Below are 18,073 nucleotides of genomic sequence, written 5' to 3'. Positions count from 1 at the left end.
CTTACTACATGGAATGATAGTGCATTGGCAGCTCTCTTTTGGAAGGGTTTGTTTGAGACTTTAAAAGATACTATGGTGGGATTTCCTGTTCCCTCTGGTCTTGACGATTCTATGTCACTAGCCATTCAAGTTGATCGGCGTTTACGTGAACGCAAGACTACACGGGAGGCGCTGCCACATTTTGAACAAATGTCTGAACCTATGCAGTGTGATGGAGTTTTGTCTAGGGCGCAACGTCAGGAGTTTAGAAGGCGTAATAAGCTGTGTTTTTTCTGTGGAGATGCCTCTCATGTTATTTCTGTCTGCCCTAAACGAGAGAAACGTTTTGCACACACATTTGCTGTGGGTAGTGTACAACCTAAGTTTCTTTTGGCAATTACTCTGATCTGCTCCTTATCCACATTTTCCGCGAAGGCTTTTGTGGATTCAGGAGCGGCCTTGAATCTAATGGACTTGGATTTTGCTAAACATTGTGGTTTTCCTATTACACCTCTGCGGACGCCTATTCCTTTGTGGGGTATTGATGCTACTCCTTTGGCGAAGAATAAACCTCAGTTTTGGACCCAGGTGATAATGCGGGTCGCCCCAGACCACCAAGAAAATTGCAGATTTTTGGTGTTGCATTGGGTTTTCCCTGGTTGCAAATCCATAATCCGGTTTTGGATTGGAAATCTGTGTCTGTGGTGAGTTGGGGTTGTCGGTGTGCTCTTGGTGACACTCCTGTTTTCTCCACCTCTCCCCAGTCCCATGATGTTCCTGACTATTTGGCTGATTTTTATGATGTATTTAGTGAGAGCAAGTCTGCGTCTTTGCCTCCTCATAGGAGTTATGACTGTGCAATTGAGTTGAGACCTGGGTGTAAATTTCCCAAGGGTCGACTTTTCAATTTATCTGTACCCGAACACGAGGCTATGTGATCGTATATTAAGGAGTCGTTGGAGATGGGTCATATTAGACCATCCTCTTCGCCCTTAGGTGCTGGGGGGTTTTTTCGTGGCCAAGAAGGATGGTTCATTAAGGCCTTGTATTGACTATCGTTCCCTCAACAAAATTACGGTTAAATTTCAGTATCCGTTACCCCTGATTTCTGATTTATTCTCCAGAGTTAAAGGTGCTTGCTGGTTTACTAAGCTTGACCTCAGGGGGGCGTATAATCTTATTCGCATCAAGCATGGGAATGAATGGAAGATGGCGTTTAATACTCCGGAGGGACATTTTGAGTACCTGGTGATGCCTTTTGGGCTCACTAATGCCCCTTCTGTCTTCCAATCCTTCATGAATGATATTTTCCGGGACTTTGTGGATAAGACATGATCATCTATCTGGATGATATTTTGATCTTTTCCAGGGATTGGGATTCTCATGTAGAACATGTTCGGACTGTGTTCCGGATTTTGAGGGAGAATTCCTTGTATGTTAAGGGATCGAAGTGCCTTTTTGGTGCACAGAGGAATTCATTTTTGGGATTTATTTTGTCTCCGTCAACTATTGAAATGGACCCGGCCAAGGTACAGGCCATTTATGATTTGGTTCAACCCACTTCTTTGAAGGCTCTCCAGAAGTTTTTGAGTTTTGCTAATTTTTATCATAAATTTATAGCTAATTTTTCTGGTATTGCTAAACCACTGACTGATTTAACTAAGAAGGGAGCTGATTTGCTGAATTGGTCTTTAGAGGCTGTTTCGGCCTTTCAGGAGCTGAAGCGGAGGTTCACTTCTGCTCCGGTTTTGCAGCAACCTGATGTCTCACTTCCTTTTCAGGTGGAGGTAGATGCTTCAGAGATTGGTGCAGGAGCTGTTTTGTCCCAAAAAGATCCGGTGACGTCTAAAATGAATCCCTGTGCCTTCTTTTCCCGAAAGTTCTCCCCATCTGAACGCAACTATGATGTGGGGAATCGGGAATTGTTAGCCATGAAATGGGCATTTGAGGAGTGGAGACATTGGTTGGAGGGAGCTAGACATCAAGTAGTGGTCCTCACTGATCACAAGAATTTGATTTACCTTGAGTCGGCCAAATGCTTGAATCCTAGACAGGCTAGGTATGCCTTGTTTTTTACGCGTTTTGATTTTGTGGTCTCCTTTCTTCCAGGCACTAAGAATGTTAAGGCAGACGCCCTTTCTAGGAGTTTCTTTGCTGATTCTCCTATTGTGGCAAAGCCTACTGCCATCCTAGGTTAGGGGGTAGTTCTTTCTGCCATCTCGCCCGATTTGAGATGTGCTCTGGAAGAATTCCAGGAGGACAAACCTGAGCATTGCCCTATGGGAAAATTGTATGTTCCTGACCAGTGGAAGAAGAGAGTGATGTCTGAAGCTCATTGCTCCGCATTGGCTGGTCATCCAGGTATTTTTGGTACCAGAGATTTGGTGAGTCAGTCTTTTTGGTGGCCCGCCTTATCTCGTGATGTCAGGAATTTTGTGCAGTCCTGTGGGACTTTCCCGGTCTAAACCCTGTTCTCGCTCTAGTGGGTTGTTGATGCCCTTGCCGGTTCGTAAGAGGCCATGGACCCATATTTCAATGGATTTTATTTCTGATCTTCCTGTCTCTCAGAGAATGACTGTTATCTGGGTGATTTGTGATAGATTCTCTAAGATGGTCCATCTTGAACCACTCCCAAAGTTGTCATCTTCCTCAGAGTTGGTACCCTTGTTTTTACAACAGGTGGGATTCCTGAGAACATTGTATCGGACAGAGGAGTTCAGTTTGTTTCCAGATTCTGGAAAGCCTTTTGTTCCAAGCTGGGAATTCAGTTGTCCTTCTCCACTGCGTTTCACCCTCAGACCAATGGACGGAGAGAACAAACCAGACTTTGGAGTCCTATTTGAGATGTTTTATATCTGCTGATCAGGATGATTGGGTTTCATTTTTGCTCTTTGCCGAATTCGCTTTAAATAATAAAGCTAGTTCTGCCACCTTGATGTCGCCCTTTTTCTGTAACTTTGGGTTTCATCCTTGATTTTTTTCAGGGCAAGTGGAATCTTCAGCCTGCCCAGGTGTTGGCACTGTGGTAGAGAGAATGCAGCAGATTTGGGACCAAGTAGTGGATAAGTTGTCTCTCTCCCAGGAAAAGGCCCAGCGGTTTTCTAACCGGCATAGGACCATTGGTCCCCGGTTTAAAGTGGGTGATATGGTTTGGTTGTCATCAAAGAATATCTCTATGAAGGTGGCTTCTCCAAAGTTCAAGCCAAGATTTATTGGACCTTACAAGATTTTGGAGATTCTTAATCCGGTTTCTTTTCGATTGGCTCTTCCTGTTATGTTTAAGATCCATAACGTGTTTCATAAGTCGCTGTTGTAGAGATATGTTGAGCCAGTAGTTCCTATGGCTGCACCTCCTGACCCTCTATTGGTTGAAGGTAATGTGGAATATGAGGTAGAGAAAATAATGGATTCTCATCTGGCTAGACGGAGACACCAGTATTTGGTCAAGTGGAAGGGTTATGGCCAGGTGGACAATTCTTGGGTCTCTGCCTCTGATATTCATGCCGATAGATTGGTTCATGATTTTCATCGGGCCCATCCTGATCGGCCCGGTGGCGTGGATGAGGGTTCGGTGTCCCCTCCTCAAGGGGGGGGTACTGTTGTGAGCTCATTTTCGGGTTTGCCTCTGGCTTCTGGTGAGGGTTAAGGAGCTGGCTGTGCTGACAGAGGAGTAGTGAGTTCTCTATCTGGACTCCCTCTGTTGGTGAAGGGAGGTAATGAAGCTGATCTAAATGGCAGAGACCGGCCACCTGAGGAAGAGGACTGCGATTGGACATCAGGAGTTTCTGATTCGATTTAAGGCAGCCGACTCCCTAGTTTCTTGCTGACGATTTTTCCTGACTGTGGCTCCTGGTTTCCAGTTTGGTTCCTGCCTTCCTAAAGCTAAGTTTTCTCTGCTATTGTTCATATGAGTTTTTGTCTGGTTTACTTAGTTTTTGTGTTCAGCCAGCGCTGGCTGGGACTGGGCTGAATCCCCATTTTGTCTCTGATCAGTTGATCTCTTTTACCCTGTCTTCAGAATATACCTGAGTGCTGATATAGTGATTTGAAGTCTAGCGACTTCAGTGCCTTTTTCTATCAGACGTGTTGGACATTCTTTTTGGCAGGGTTTTTTGCGTGATTGCAGACAGCAGCTATTCTTTCCTGTCCTTTCTAGTTAGCGAGGGCCCTATCATTTGCTCAGCCTATCTTTCTACCTGTGTCTGTGTTTTCATCTTGTTTCACCGACAATACATGTTGGGGGATGTCTATTGCTTTGGGGTCTGCTCTGGGGCAGTTTAGATTTTCCCTTTCTTTCTTTAGGCTTATTTAGTTCTCCGGCCGTGACGAGGCATCTAGGACCACCGTAGGCACGCTCCACGGCTACTGCTAGCTGTTGTGGATAGGATCAGGGGTCTGCAATCCGCTAGTTACCAACCTCTCCAGTTTTCTGGGCTTAGCTTGCTTTTTGTTTTTTCCTCCTCGGTGACTCATTCATAACAGTAGACCCATTCACATGAATGGGTCTATGCACATGTCAGCATATTTTCACGGACCGTGTGTCCATGTGCAAAACACGCAGACATGGCCATTTTCACCAGGACAAACAGGCTGCAAAACATGCAGCACACGTGCACACGGAGAGCAGTGCACACTGTCGTCCGTCTACATGGACGGCCGCTGGGGAAATAGCGTTACTGTAAGCCACTGTTCCCCAGCAGCAGGTGCTGAACAAGGCTGTCATCCATTCTCCCCTGCTCTGCTGGTGAGCAGGGGAGAATGAATTAGGTCTGTGTGGTCCTAATGCATCACATGGGTAGCACACGGTTGCCACAGGTGTGACGCACGTAGTACACACACAGACACATGGGCACAAAGACACTGATATCTCCTGTACCATTTTTTCCAGCACTGGAAATATCAGGACGTGTGAAACCAGCCTTAAATAGAAACACAGTGGGCATGGGATTTCTATAAATCCCATCCGCTGTGTTTCTAATGTAGATCTCAACATGTTGGGCAAACGGGCATTATCCTATAAATTACATGTTATGGGATCACCTCATGCACATATAAATATCTGTGAACAAGTCAAGATCAAAGCATATGCACCAACAATGAGGGATCACCACAATCTAATACAAATAATATTAAATTTTATTAAAGCAAACACTGTTTCGGGCACATGTCAGCAATTCAAAACAGTTGATATGGGCTGGGAAAGATTTGGGCTCACCGCCGGAGCCCACATCAAATGGAGGGAGTCTGACATTGGCAAAAACGTACACCCTTTATCAGAAAGGGGTTAACCTGCAGATTTATTCTTGTTGGGAAGGAATTTTCACCCTTGTCTTCTGCCTCATATGGTTTGGTGTAATCCTCAAAATGAATATTGCAGAAAAATAGGTTGAACTGCATCAACTTATGTTTTTTGTCAACATTACAAATTTGACATTGTTAAAGGGGTAATCTCAAGTTATTAAATTGTTTAATTAGTTAGACATAATGAATATAAGCAAGTTTGCAATTGACTTGCTTTTTATATCTGCTGCTATTTTCCTACAATGAGAGTTTTTATTTTACATAGGGTACAAGTTGTTTTGATGAAGTTTGACCACCATACACGAGTCAAGTGTGCACAGTAATTACATTCCAGAAGAAGAGATAACTCCCAACATACCAGTCAGCTCTTTAAAGCCCATTAATTTCAAACTAACAGTTAGCTTATCATCATCTTTCACTCCTCAGCACCTGAAGTAGAAGGAGAACTTTTTCTGAGCCTTATTTATAGTTCTACTAATAATACTACAGTTCTGCTGCTCATTGGAACTATGACTCAAATAGGACTGTTAGTCCTGCCAGTAACCAGGAAACCAAGAAGTGAAGAGATTGCAGATTTGTGAGCTGCTCAGTCAACAACTTGAGAATAACCCTTTAAATACATATTTGGGTATGCAGAGATGGATTATGCAGGCTCATAATAAATCATATTACACAACACAGGATGTTCATCATCTCCCCATGTACACATCTGAATCCATCTTCTCAAGTAGAGAAAGACCCTTTTGCCATCCGAATGTGTTCACTAACAGCTTTTAAATATTTAATATATTCTCTTGTAGTAGATTTTGCCCAGGATCACTAACATGGAAAGCAGAAACTCTACTACTGAGCCAATTTATGAATTACAACAAAGATGTTTGTAAAGAAGAAGAATACCATTTAGATCTTTACGCAGAGAAAATTCTCTAACAGATAAAAGTACAACACTGTTATGTCTACCAAAATTTTCTCCGCCTAAAGATTTAAATGGTATCCTTCTTCTTTACAAGCATCATGTATTGGTACATAGAGATACAACTTTGTTGCAATTACATCAACTACAAATATGTTCATGTTATTTACTGGTTTATGACTATTTGAAAAAGTGTTTAAAAATGTGATAACTATAATCATCCACTACATTACAGGTTAAAAAAAAACCTGAAAAGTGTGTAAAAATAGGATTATTAGAATTGTTTTTATGCAATTATTTTGTAATAATTTTATGAAATAAAAATCTCTGACGTTACTTTTAATTTTTTTAACTCATAATGTACTGGTATGTATAGATGTAACAGAAAAGTAAAAAATCTGTGGGTTTTTTTGCATAAAGTTACTAAAAAATGTTTTAATGTGCATATATCATATATAATGTACATTAAAAATAATCTAAAATAATTATGTAATGTACGTACCAGAAAGTGAGTAATCCCCTTTTTGACTCTCACTTTGGCGGACAAGAAAAGCCCCAGCTAGATTGCCTGGCATGATTAGCTGCTTTTCTGCCTCTGCACGTTTGATAGCATTGAAGAACCATCTGTAAAAAAAAGTATTAATAATGAGTGGAAAGCTCAATCTTCTGGAATATATATACAGAGGGTACAGAAAGTATTCAGACCCCTTTAAAGTTTTCACTCTTTGTTTCATTGCAGCCATTTGGTAAATTCAAAAAAGTTCATTTTTTTTCTCATTAATGTACACTGTGCACCCCATCTTGACTGAAAAAAACAGAAATGTAGAAATTTCTGCAAATTTATTAAAAAAGAAAAACCAAAATATCACATGGTTATAAGTATTCAGACCCTTTGCTCAGACACTCATATTTAAGTCACATGCTGTTAAATTTCCTTGTGATCCTCCTTGAGATGGTCCTACTCCTTTATTGGAGTCCAGCTGTGTTTAATTAAACTGATAGGACTTGATTTGTAAAGGTACACACCTGTCTATATAAGACCTCACAAGCTCACAGTGCATGTCAGACCAAATGAGAATCATGAGGTTAAAGGAACTGGCCAAGGAGCTCACAGACAGTTGTGGCAAAGCACAGATCTGGCCAAGGTCACAAAAGAATTTCTTCAGTACCCAAGGTTCCTAAGAGCACAGTGGCCTCTATAATCCTTAAATGGAAAAAGTTTAGGACCACCAGAAGTCTTCTTATCTTCTTAGACCTGGCCGTCAAGCGAAACAGAGAAATTATGGGAGAATAGCCTTGGTGAGAGAGGTAAAGAAGAACACCAAGATCACTGTGGCTGAGTTCCACAGATGCAGTAGGGAGATGGAAGAAAGTTCCACAAAGTCAACTATCACTGCAGCCCTCCACCAGTTGGGCCTTTATGGCAGAATGGCCTGACGTAAGCCTCTCCTCAGTGGCAGACATATGAAAGCCCACATAGAGTTTGCTAAAAAACACAAGGACTCCCAGACTATGAGAAATAAGATTCTCTGGTCTGATGAGACGAAGATAGGCCATTTTGGTGATAATTCTAAGCAGTATGTGTGGCGAAAACCAGGCACTGCTCATCACCTGTGCAATACAATTCCAACAGTGAAACATGGTGGTGGCAGCATCATGCTGTGGGGGTGTTTTTCAGCTGCAGGGACAGGATGACTGGTTGCCATTGAAGTAAACATGAATGTGGCCAAGTACAGAGATATCCTGGATGAAAACCTCTTCCAGAGTGCTCTGGACCTCAGATTTGGCTGAAGGTTCACATTCCAACAAGACAATGACCCTAAGCACACAGCTAAAATAACAAAGGAGTGGCTTTGGAACAATTCTGTGACCATTCTTGACTGGCCCAGCCAGAGCCCTAACCTAAACCCAGTCGAGCATCTCTGGAGAGACCTGAAAATGGCTGTTCACCAACGTTCACCATCCAACCTGATGGAACTGGAGAGGATCTGCAAGGAAGAATGGCAGAGGATCTCCAAATCCAGGTGTGAAAAACTTGTTGTATCATTCCCAAGAAGACTCATGGCTGTACTAGCTCAAAAGGGTGATTCTACTCAATACTGAGCAAAGGGTCTGTATACTTATGACCATGTGATATTTCAGTTTTTCCTTTTAAAATAAATTGGCAAAAATTTCTACATTTCTGTTTTTTCAGTCAAAATTGGGTGCAGAGTGTACATTAATGAGGAAAAAATGAACTTTTTTGAATTTACCAAATGGCTGCAATGAAACAACGAGTGAAAAATGTAATGGGGTCTGAATGCTTTCCGTACCCACTGTATATATATATATATATATTTTTTTTTTTTTTTTCTTTTTCAAATAAACAAATTTCAGATAATGTACAGTCTACTGTAAATTCTAGGAATATTAGAAGTACCAAAAAATTCTGTCCTGTTATCATAGAATCATAGTATGTTAAAGTTGGAAGGGACCTCTAGGGTCATCGTGTACAAACCCCTGCTAAATACAGGATTGACAAAACCAGTAGTAAGCAGTAAGCTCAAATTTTCCTTAAAAGAAAAAAAAGAGTTCACACCAATCAGTGTATAGTACAGCAGTAGTACTAGATTAGGCCTATGTAAAGTCACGTTTCTCTGTATAATTGTCAGGTTCAACTTCTAACAAGAAAGTGAATTTTCTACTTATAGAAATAACACAAACTTATGAATAAAGACTTTCTAAGCCATTGTTTTATTTCTAAGATCTAAATGTCTACCAGAAATTCCATTTAGGTCACTTTGTCCTGTAGGCCTGGGTTGTGTCCTAATAGCACAGTCCTGGACTAAGCAGGACAGAACTGAGTACTGTAGATAGTTGGAAGGGAGGCATAGCGGGAGTTAACTTTTTGAAGATATTCTAACTTAGTGAAAAGCACTTGTAGATTACATTTTCATTAATTTGAGAGGCATTCTGGATCCTTGCACTAGATCCCCAGCTGGTTTAAATCAAGTGCATAACCTTATTTATCATTGTGGAATTACCAAGTTGCGTACCAATTTTTTTTCCATTTTAATAATATATCTTGGTAGGATTTTAAAAGGGTTGTCCAGTCAAAAATGAAAACTCTGCATTCTGTTTGACTGCAGACTTTTGAGACTCCCCCCAAGCGCTGCGAGGATACATCAGTGTCTCAGCCTGGAATGGTGGTGATGCATGCGGCATACATACTACAAAGTAGAAGCCGTTTAGTGGGTGTGGCCTCATTCCATAAATGCAGCTGTATTAAAATTCATCATTTGGTAACACAATCTGCATGTCACAAATGCACTGTTAGTAGGTGCAGGGGTGTACAGTCATGGCCAAAAGTTTTGAGAATAACACAACTATTATATTTTCACATGATCTGCTGGCCTCTGGTTTTTATGTGTGTTTGTCAGATGTTTTTATCACATACAGAAATATAATTACAATCATATTATGAGTAGCAAAAGGTTATATTGACAGTAAGAATGAGTTAATGCAGCAAGTCAATATTTGCAGTGTTGACCCTTCTTCTTCAGGACCTCAGCAATTCTCCCTGGCATGCTCTCAATCAACTTCTGGATCAAATCCTGACTGATAGCAGTCCATTCTTGCAAAATCAATGCTTTTATTTTGTCTGAATTTGAAGGTTTTTGTTTGTCCACCCGTCTCTTGATGATTGACCACAAGTTCTCAATGGGATTAAGATCTGGGGAGTTTCCAGGCCATGGTCCCAAAATCTCTATGTTTTGTTCCCTGAGCCATTTAGTTATCACCTTTGCTTTATGGCAAGGTGCTCCATCATGTTGAAAAAGGCATTGTTGTTCGCGAAACTGCTCTTGGACGGTTGGGAGAAGTTGCTCTTGGAGGACATTCTGGTACCATTCTTTATTCATGGCTGTGTTTTTAGGCAAGACTGAGAGAGAGCCCATTCCCTTGGCTGAGAAGCAACCCCACACATGAATGGTTTCAGGATGCTTGACAGTTGGCATGAGACAAGACTGGTGGTAGCGCTTACCTGGTCTTCTCCGAATAAGCCGTTTTCCAGATGTCCCAAACAATCGAAAAGGGGATTCGTCAGAGAAAATGACTTTACCCCAGTCCTCAGCAGTCCACTCCCTGTACCTCTTGCAGAATATCAGTCTGTCCATGATGTTTTTCCTGGAGAGAAGTGGCTTCTTTGCTGCCCTCCTTGAGACCAGGCCTTGCTCCAATAGTCTCCGCCTCACAGTGCGTGCAGATGCACTCACACCTGCCTGCTGCCATTCCTGAGCAAGCTCTGCACTGCTGGTAGCCCGATCCCGCAGCTGAAACACTTTTAAGAGACGGTCCTGGCATTTGCTGGTCTTTCTTGGGCGCCCTGGAGCCTTTTTGGCAACAGGGGAACCTCTCTCCTTGAAGTTCTTGATGATGCGATAGATTGTTGACTAAGGTGCAATCTTTCTAGCTGCGATACTCTTCCCTGTTAGGCCATTTTTGTGCAGTGCAATGATGACTGCACGTGTTTCTTTAGAGATAACCATGGTTAACAGAAGAGAAACAATGATGCCAAGCACCAGCCTCCTTTTAAAGTGTCCAGTGGTGTCATTCTTACTTAATCATGACAGATTGATCTCCAGCCCTGTCCTCATCAACACCCACACTTGTATTAATGGAGCAATCACTGAAACGATGTTAGCTGGTCCTTTTAAGGCAGGGCTGCAATGATGATGAAATGTGTTTTGGGGGATAAAGTTCATTTTCTAGGCAAATATTGACTTTGCAAGTAATTGCTGTTAAGCTGATCACTCTTTATAACATTCTGGAGTATATGCAAATTGCCATTAGAAAAAATGAAGCAGTAGACTTTGTAAAAATTAATATTTGTGTCATTCTCAAAACTTTTGGCCATGACTGAACATAGAAATCATGGGGCTCCATAGCATGAGTTCTAATTGTCCACTACAACAAAAGAAAAATATTTAATATTCAGGGGGGTCACATAAGAGAATATCTCACAATTTTGCAGTAATTTTCCTCCTTCTGAAGCCCTAGATTCCCTTTTCTTTGCACCCACAAAGTATGATGACAACAAAAGTGAATTCCTCGACAGTACCCCCATGCACAGTATGATAGCCATACTGTACCCCCCTCAGCTCCCCTGACAAAGTATGGTGACCCCAACACAGTATGATCCCCCCACTTTTGAATACCTGAAACTCTAATGACTCATTTGACTAGGACCGGAGGTGGTCGCAAGGGATGAGAGGTTTCAGAAACTACATATTTCTTTAAAAGAGACCTGTGAAAACATTTATTAATTGTGAATGATGCAGGCAGTGCCAGATGGAAAACAGGATTAATGACCCCTGTAATTTTATGCATACCAATAAACCGAGATCCTAACTTCCACTACGACGATGTCGGACACCCTCCTTCTTATGTGGGCTCTGGCGGTGAGCCCACATTTTTCCCAGCACATATCAGCTGCTTTGAACAGTTGACATGTGCCGAGAACAGCCGCGGATGGGATCACGATCTACTCGCAGCTATTAACCCGTTAATTTTTTTTGCGTTTTCAAGTACACAATTAAAACCAATGGTGTCATTCAAAAGAACAACTCATCCCGCAAAAAACAAGCCTCCACATTGACATATTGACAGAAAAGTAAAAAAGTTATGGCTCTGTGAAGAAGGGGAGCAAAAAACTAAAACGCAAAAATGAAAATACCTCCGGTCATGTAGTTTAATGTTCTTGGTAGACAACCACACCAGATCACCCACATATCACATGTCCGAACCAGGCACTCATTTACAATCATCTGAACATTTAGGTTTGGAAGTCATGCAAATGTCGCAGAACGCACACTCCAAAGTAGATGATAATAAAGAAATAAACGGATCCACCCCAGGTACCCCAAACGAGTTCCCTTCTTGCAATGTACAGAACTGAGGATGCCGACCATAAACATAGAAAAATGGTCATACTCCAGTCAATACATGACGACAATTATTAACGGCAAATTCAGCAAGAGAAAGAAAAGAGGACCACTCTTTTTCATTTTCAGATATAAAACAATGTCCATATTGCTCCAGATTCTGATTAAGGCCAAGGTCAGACTTGCGAGAGCAATGCGAGAAACTCGCGCATCAATACCCGGGACTGCCACTGGCACTCAGGACCGGAGCATTCAGCTGCATAGAAATACATGCAGCCGCACACTCCGGTCCCGAGTGCCGACGGCAGTGTCGGGTATTGATGCAAGTTTCTCGCATTGCTCTTGCAAGTCTGACCCCGGGCTAACACTTTCTGTTTGACTATTAAACTGAGGGTGGAAAGCAAACAAATGGGATAGCTTAATCCCTAACCAAGAACAAAAAGCTTTCCAGATTCTAGCAATAACTGAATACCTATATCTGAGACGATATTAGAAGGAACACAGTGGAGTTTAACAATCTCCTGAACAAACAACTGAGCCAACGTCTTGGCATTTGGTAAGGATGGCAAGGCAATAAAATGTGTAATTTTAGAAAACCTATCAACAATCACTAAAATTACCGTAATAGTAGCAGAAGAGGGAAAATCAGTTATAAAGTCCATCGAAATGTCTGTCCACGGTTGAGTGGGAATACTTAAAGGGTGCAAACACCCTGAAGGATGAGAAAGAGACACCTTAGCATGCACACAGATGGCACAGGCGGAAACACAGGCTATCACTCCCCTCCACCCCCTGAATTTTAGACCTCCAAAAGCAACACAATATGAGATCAAGCATCCCTTTAAAGACAGGATGGCCAACAGTAATGTCACGGTGTGACTGTGGGATTTTAGATGTGCATCTACTCTGATCCTCAGGCTATGAGTCCCTGGCTGTCCCTGTCCCTGTATTACCCCAGAAGGTGGAGCTGCCAGGGTCTTGTTCCTTTTTATGCTTCCAAGTAGAACTAGTCTGTACAGTGTATGGGGAAATAACAAAACAAACAGGGTAGAATCGGAAACACAATCACACAACACTCTCTCAGGGAAGTGTACAGCCTGAGAGGCAACAAAGAAATATAAAGATACATAGGGGAGAAGGAAAGGGTTAACCAAAATCACTCGCAACAACTTTAGAAATAACCAATAATAACCAGACCAGGATAGAGAACTGTTCCTGGCATTACCTCAACAGTGAAGACAGATTAAATAGGGAAACAGTAGACATGACTAGTTCTCCAGCAGCACGCGACCACAGGCAATCAACAAGCTCAGTCCAACAAAGATTTAACTCCTTCTAACATGCCTAGGAGCTGCAGCCTAGGAGCTGCTTGTACTATTGTTTTTTGCAAAGTTCAATGAAAGTACAATTTACTTTTAATTGCATTATACTATTTTAAAATCCAAATATATCTGTGGCAAATTTTTGTCAGATTTTGTTAATAACCACTAATAAAAGCAAGAAGGTAACACCTAAATTTAACAGGACAAATGAAAAAAGCAATCCTAGTTTTGTTTTTTTAGGTAACTGCACCCCCACCCTGATTGTCTATCGCACTCTGCATTTCTTATATGTTTACTGTACTGTACTTATTTTCTTGTAGTTCCAACTTCTGTTTTCTTTCCTCCAGACTCCATTTTGACTGCCATCCTGCCTTATAATCCCCAATATTCTGCTATAAGTCCTATAATGCATCACATACATGTCAGGGTCCTGACAGCGCCGGCGTACAGCCTCCGCTAAGCAGGGACTCACCCGCACCGTAGGGACCCCTGGGGACAAGAACAGCTGGAAAATAAAGATGCACAGGACCTGAATGTAGAAGTTTAGCAAGCTGGCACAGGACCTACGGTCATGTGAACGGTCATGTGACTGCAAGGGGGCAGGGCTTAGCGTCCTGCTTTCAAAGAAGGTAGAAAACTCAAAGTCGGGGGTCATGCACAGTAGAGGCAAGCGAGGTACAGGAGGGATAAACAGACAGGAGGTCAGACAAAGTCAAAGGTCAAACACAAGATATCATTACAGTACCAGGGATGAGACAGAGCGGATAGTCAGGGCCAAGCAGAGATCAAAACCAAACAGACGTAGAAGGTACCAAGCAGAATCCAAAGCGATATCCAGAGAACAGACCGAGTCATACACAGAGAATCATGCAACCAGAACACAGCACTAACACACTCAGGGGTCACCACACAATGCCAAGGGCGAAAGTATAACTGACGGGGAATGGGAGCTTCCTGAGGCTATAAGATGCCTCCCCAGAACCAATGAGAGGTCACCATAATAGGTCCCAGGTGTGCAGGTGAGAGTCTGCACTGAGGTCAGAACATTAACCCCAGCAGTGCCGGTCACCCAGCACTGGTATCATGACAATACAGTATTACATGACCAGCTAGGGCTTGTACAATCTCTATCCTTTCTGCTATATTCTCCTAATTAAGCTAATATACAGTAAGTATACAGTCTGAAGGCTGATCTGTGAACTCCTACATTATAACTCTGTAACAATAGCTGGGCAGCACGGTGGCTCAGTGGCTAGCATTGTAACCTTGCAGCATTGAAGTCCTCAAATCCCACTAAGGACAACATCTATACCAGGGTTCCCCAACTCCGGTCCTCAAGGCCCACCAACAGGTCAGGTTTTCAGGATTTCCTTAGTATTGCCCAGTTGATAATTGCATCACCTGTACAATACAAGGGAAATCCTGAAAACATGACCTGTTGGTGGGCCTTGAGGACCGGAGTTGGGGAACCCTGATCTATAGTACCACTATTATATGCTCTATTTTGCCTGGAGCTTCCACTTCAAGGGAAATGTCTGGTTGGCCACAATTTCCACAGCAAATTCAGTTGTTTGTTGGGGGTATCAGAAGCCAAACCCTAAAGTTCCTGATGTGCCTCCACCAAAAAGGTTTAGTTTATGTATACCCCTTTTCAAATGTGGAGTAAATGGCACTATAATAATAACATTGAAAGCTTGAGGCAGTTACCACTGACTTCTGGACAGTCAGACGGTGCGGTCACAAGACGACAGCATGGAACCCGAGTGGCACCAGGAACAGTTGAAAAGAGGTGCTGATAAGTATAATTTCAGGGTCAGGGAACTTAGGTTAGTGGTGCCACTCCAGCACTGAAATAAAAATTAAAATAGGCTACATCTGTAGCCATACATCTATGTGTATCTAAAGACTGTTCTGGCTTGAATAATTTGAGCAACAAAAGGGCTTAAAATAATGTACACATCTTGATCTTAAAATAAGTGAATGGTTGACTGAATGAGGTAATGAATGAATGGATTTATTCATGGATAGATGAATTAAAAATCTAATCACTCTCAAATTGTTAAATAGATTCATTAGCTTTTATTATTCTTCCAACTGGGAAACACTAGAATTTTGGTGCTTTCATCACATTATCCATTGTAAATAACCTTTGGGCAGATAATAAAACCTCATTACTCAATGACTAATGCATATTGTTCTACTCTGTATTGTAGTGAAGCATGTAGAACAGAACTAATATTTTTTTCTTCCGTTTTGTGATATGCACCTGAGAGCCATTTTTAGAAGCAGAAAAGCAGGTTTTAAAGAAGCATTCATGCACTAATATTTCTAAATAAGTAAAACAATGCTGTGTCTGTGTTTAACAGGTAAACCTTTGTGTGTAATTTTACTCTAAATTGTATGCTATTTACACAGCTGAACTCTTTGATCATAAAAAGACAAAAAAAGTTCTGCTCACTGTTTATACATACAGGAGCTTCTCGCAAAATTTGAATATCATCAAAAAGTTAATTTTTAGTTAGTTCTTCAATACAAAAAGTGAAACTCATATATTATATGGAGTCATTACAAACAGAGTGATCTATTTCAAGTGTTTATTTCTGGTAATGTTGATGATTATGGCTTACAGCCAATGAAAACCCAAAAGTCATTATCTCAGTAAATTAGAATACTTTATAACACCAGCTTGAAAAAACGATTTTAAAATCCGAAATGTTGGCCTACTGAAATGTATGTTCAGTAAATACACTCAATACTTAGTCGGGGCTAGAGATGGGCGGACCTCTGAATGTTCGGGTCCGGTGGGTTCGGCCGAACAGTTAGACTGGGTTTACACTGCATTAGGGGCAATGCGCTGATGGAATCCGTTACATAGCAGCACTAACGCTATGTAACGGATGCGTTAACGCACCCATTGCCTGCAATGACAGTGGCGCATCCTAACACATGCCGCACCCTCGAACATGGTCTGCAGCATTCGGGGGGGTGTCGGGTCTAGCGCACAGCAAACGGACGCGTTCGTTGTGCATAGACCTGTATGGGCTAACGCATGGTAGAGCAAGGTAACAAGCTGCTACCATACATTAGCGCATACATTAGCGCTATGGTTACATATGATGTCAAAAATGACATCTGCATTAGAGCATCCGTTTAACGGATCCGTTAAATGGATGCCCCTAACGCAATGTGAACCTAGCCTAACAAAACGTTTGGGTTCGGGTACCAGTGCAGCACTTGGATCCAAACACAAACCGGACCCCATGGGGGCCCAAACATCCAGTGATTGCCACGCTGTCATCTGCATGACAGCACGGCAAACACACCTTCTGATTGGCAGTGAAATCATCCCTGCTGGTCATAGAGCTGCGGTTCCCACGCTCAGGTGTGATCGGAGGTAAAGTTTACCTCCGGTCACTGGTGTCAGCTGATGAGACTACAGCTCCCTACATCCGACAACCGCTGCCACTAATAACAGGGAGCACAGGAGTGGCTGATGTGGGTATTCATTAGCTGGCTCCTGAGCTGTAAATAAATAATTTAAAAAAAAATGGCGTGGATTCCCCTGTATTTTTGATAACCAGCCGGCTGCAACCTTCAGCTGTTAGCTTTAGCAAGGCTGTTATCAAGAATAGAGATGCCCCCATAAATAATTCAAAAAACCACGTGGGGTCCCCCCTTTTTGACAACCAGCCTTGATAAAGCAGACAACTGGGGGCTGGTATTCTTGGGCTGGTAAGGGGTCATGGATATTGGCCCCCCTAGGTAAAAAATAGCAGCCGGCAGCTGCCCAGAAAAGGAACATCTATTAGATTGCCCAATTCTGGTGCTTTGCCCAGCTCTTCCCACATGCCCTGTAGCGGTGGCAAGTGGGGTTCATATCTGTAGGGTTGATATCACCTTTGTTTTAACCGGTGACATCAAGCCCACGGCTTAGCAATGGAGAGACATTTATAAGACACCTATCCATTACTAATCCTATAGTGGTATGGTAAATAAAGACGCAGCCAGAATAAAGTTCTTTATTATAAATAAAACAAAACACACTTTTAATTTTTTATTTAAAAATAACAAACACAGTTATACTCACCTAACGCCTAATTCCACCAAAGCCCTCGTTCTCCTGTAATAACAAAAAAATATATATATACCATACATGTCTGTCGTTCTGTCTCACGCCGTAATCCATGTCTGGGGATAAACAGTTTTCAACCTGGACGGTTCCAAGATGCAACTGTCCAGGCTGAGAACCACTGGTGACTGAACTGCTGCGAGCGCAGCCTCAGTGATCAGTGGTGACATCATCGAGGTTACCTTCTGTCACTCAGCCTGTGTTCCCAGCTGGACTGAACTGCTGTGACCTTGGTGAGATCCCCACTAGCACCATGGGAAAAACTCTCCTGGTAGACAGCTGTGCTGAATTTGGTCTTGATAAAACACAGTGGACCTACATCAACAGATGGCATGGCTCCCCAAACCATCACCGATTGTGGAAACTTCACACTAGACCTCAAGTAGCTTGGATTGTGTGTCTCTCCACTCTTCCTCTAGACTCTGGGACCTTGATTTAAAAATGACTCACCACTGGGCAGTTGATTCTAAGTACAAACATTGAATTTATAAGTGCGTTTGTCCTCCCT

At 42.2% G+C, this 18,073-nt stretch overlaps 1 protein-coding gene across 1 annotated transcript in view; it reads right to left on the bottom strand.

Moving 5' to 3' along the window:
* FRK (fyn related Src family tyrosine kinase) overlaps window positions 1-18,073 on the bottom strand; it is a 142,893-nt gene that overhangs the window by 79,932 nt on the left and 44,888 nt on the right. The window contains exon 2 of the mRNA XM_073575979.1: window positions 6,696-6,817. Within this exon, the coding sequence (XP_073432080.1) occupies window positions 6,696-6,817 (122 nt within the window). The remainder of the gene's footprint in view (window positions 1-6,695; window positions 6,818-18,073) is intronic.

The sequence above is a fragment of the Dendrobates tinctorius genome, unplaced genomic scaffold, assembly GCF_039654945.1.
Source record: "Dendrobates tinctorius isolate UK_male_01 unplaced genomic scaffold, ASM3965494v1 ptg000046l, whole genome shotgun sequence".
In the NCBI taxonomy this organism is placed as follows: Eukaryota; Metazoa; Chordata; class Amphibia; order Anura; family Dendrobatidae; genus Dendrobates; species Dendrobates tinctorius.
The sequence above is the reverse complement of the archived record's forward strand: the minus strand, read 5'-3'. Positions and strand labels throughout refer to the sequence as shown.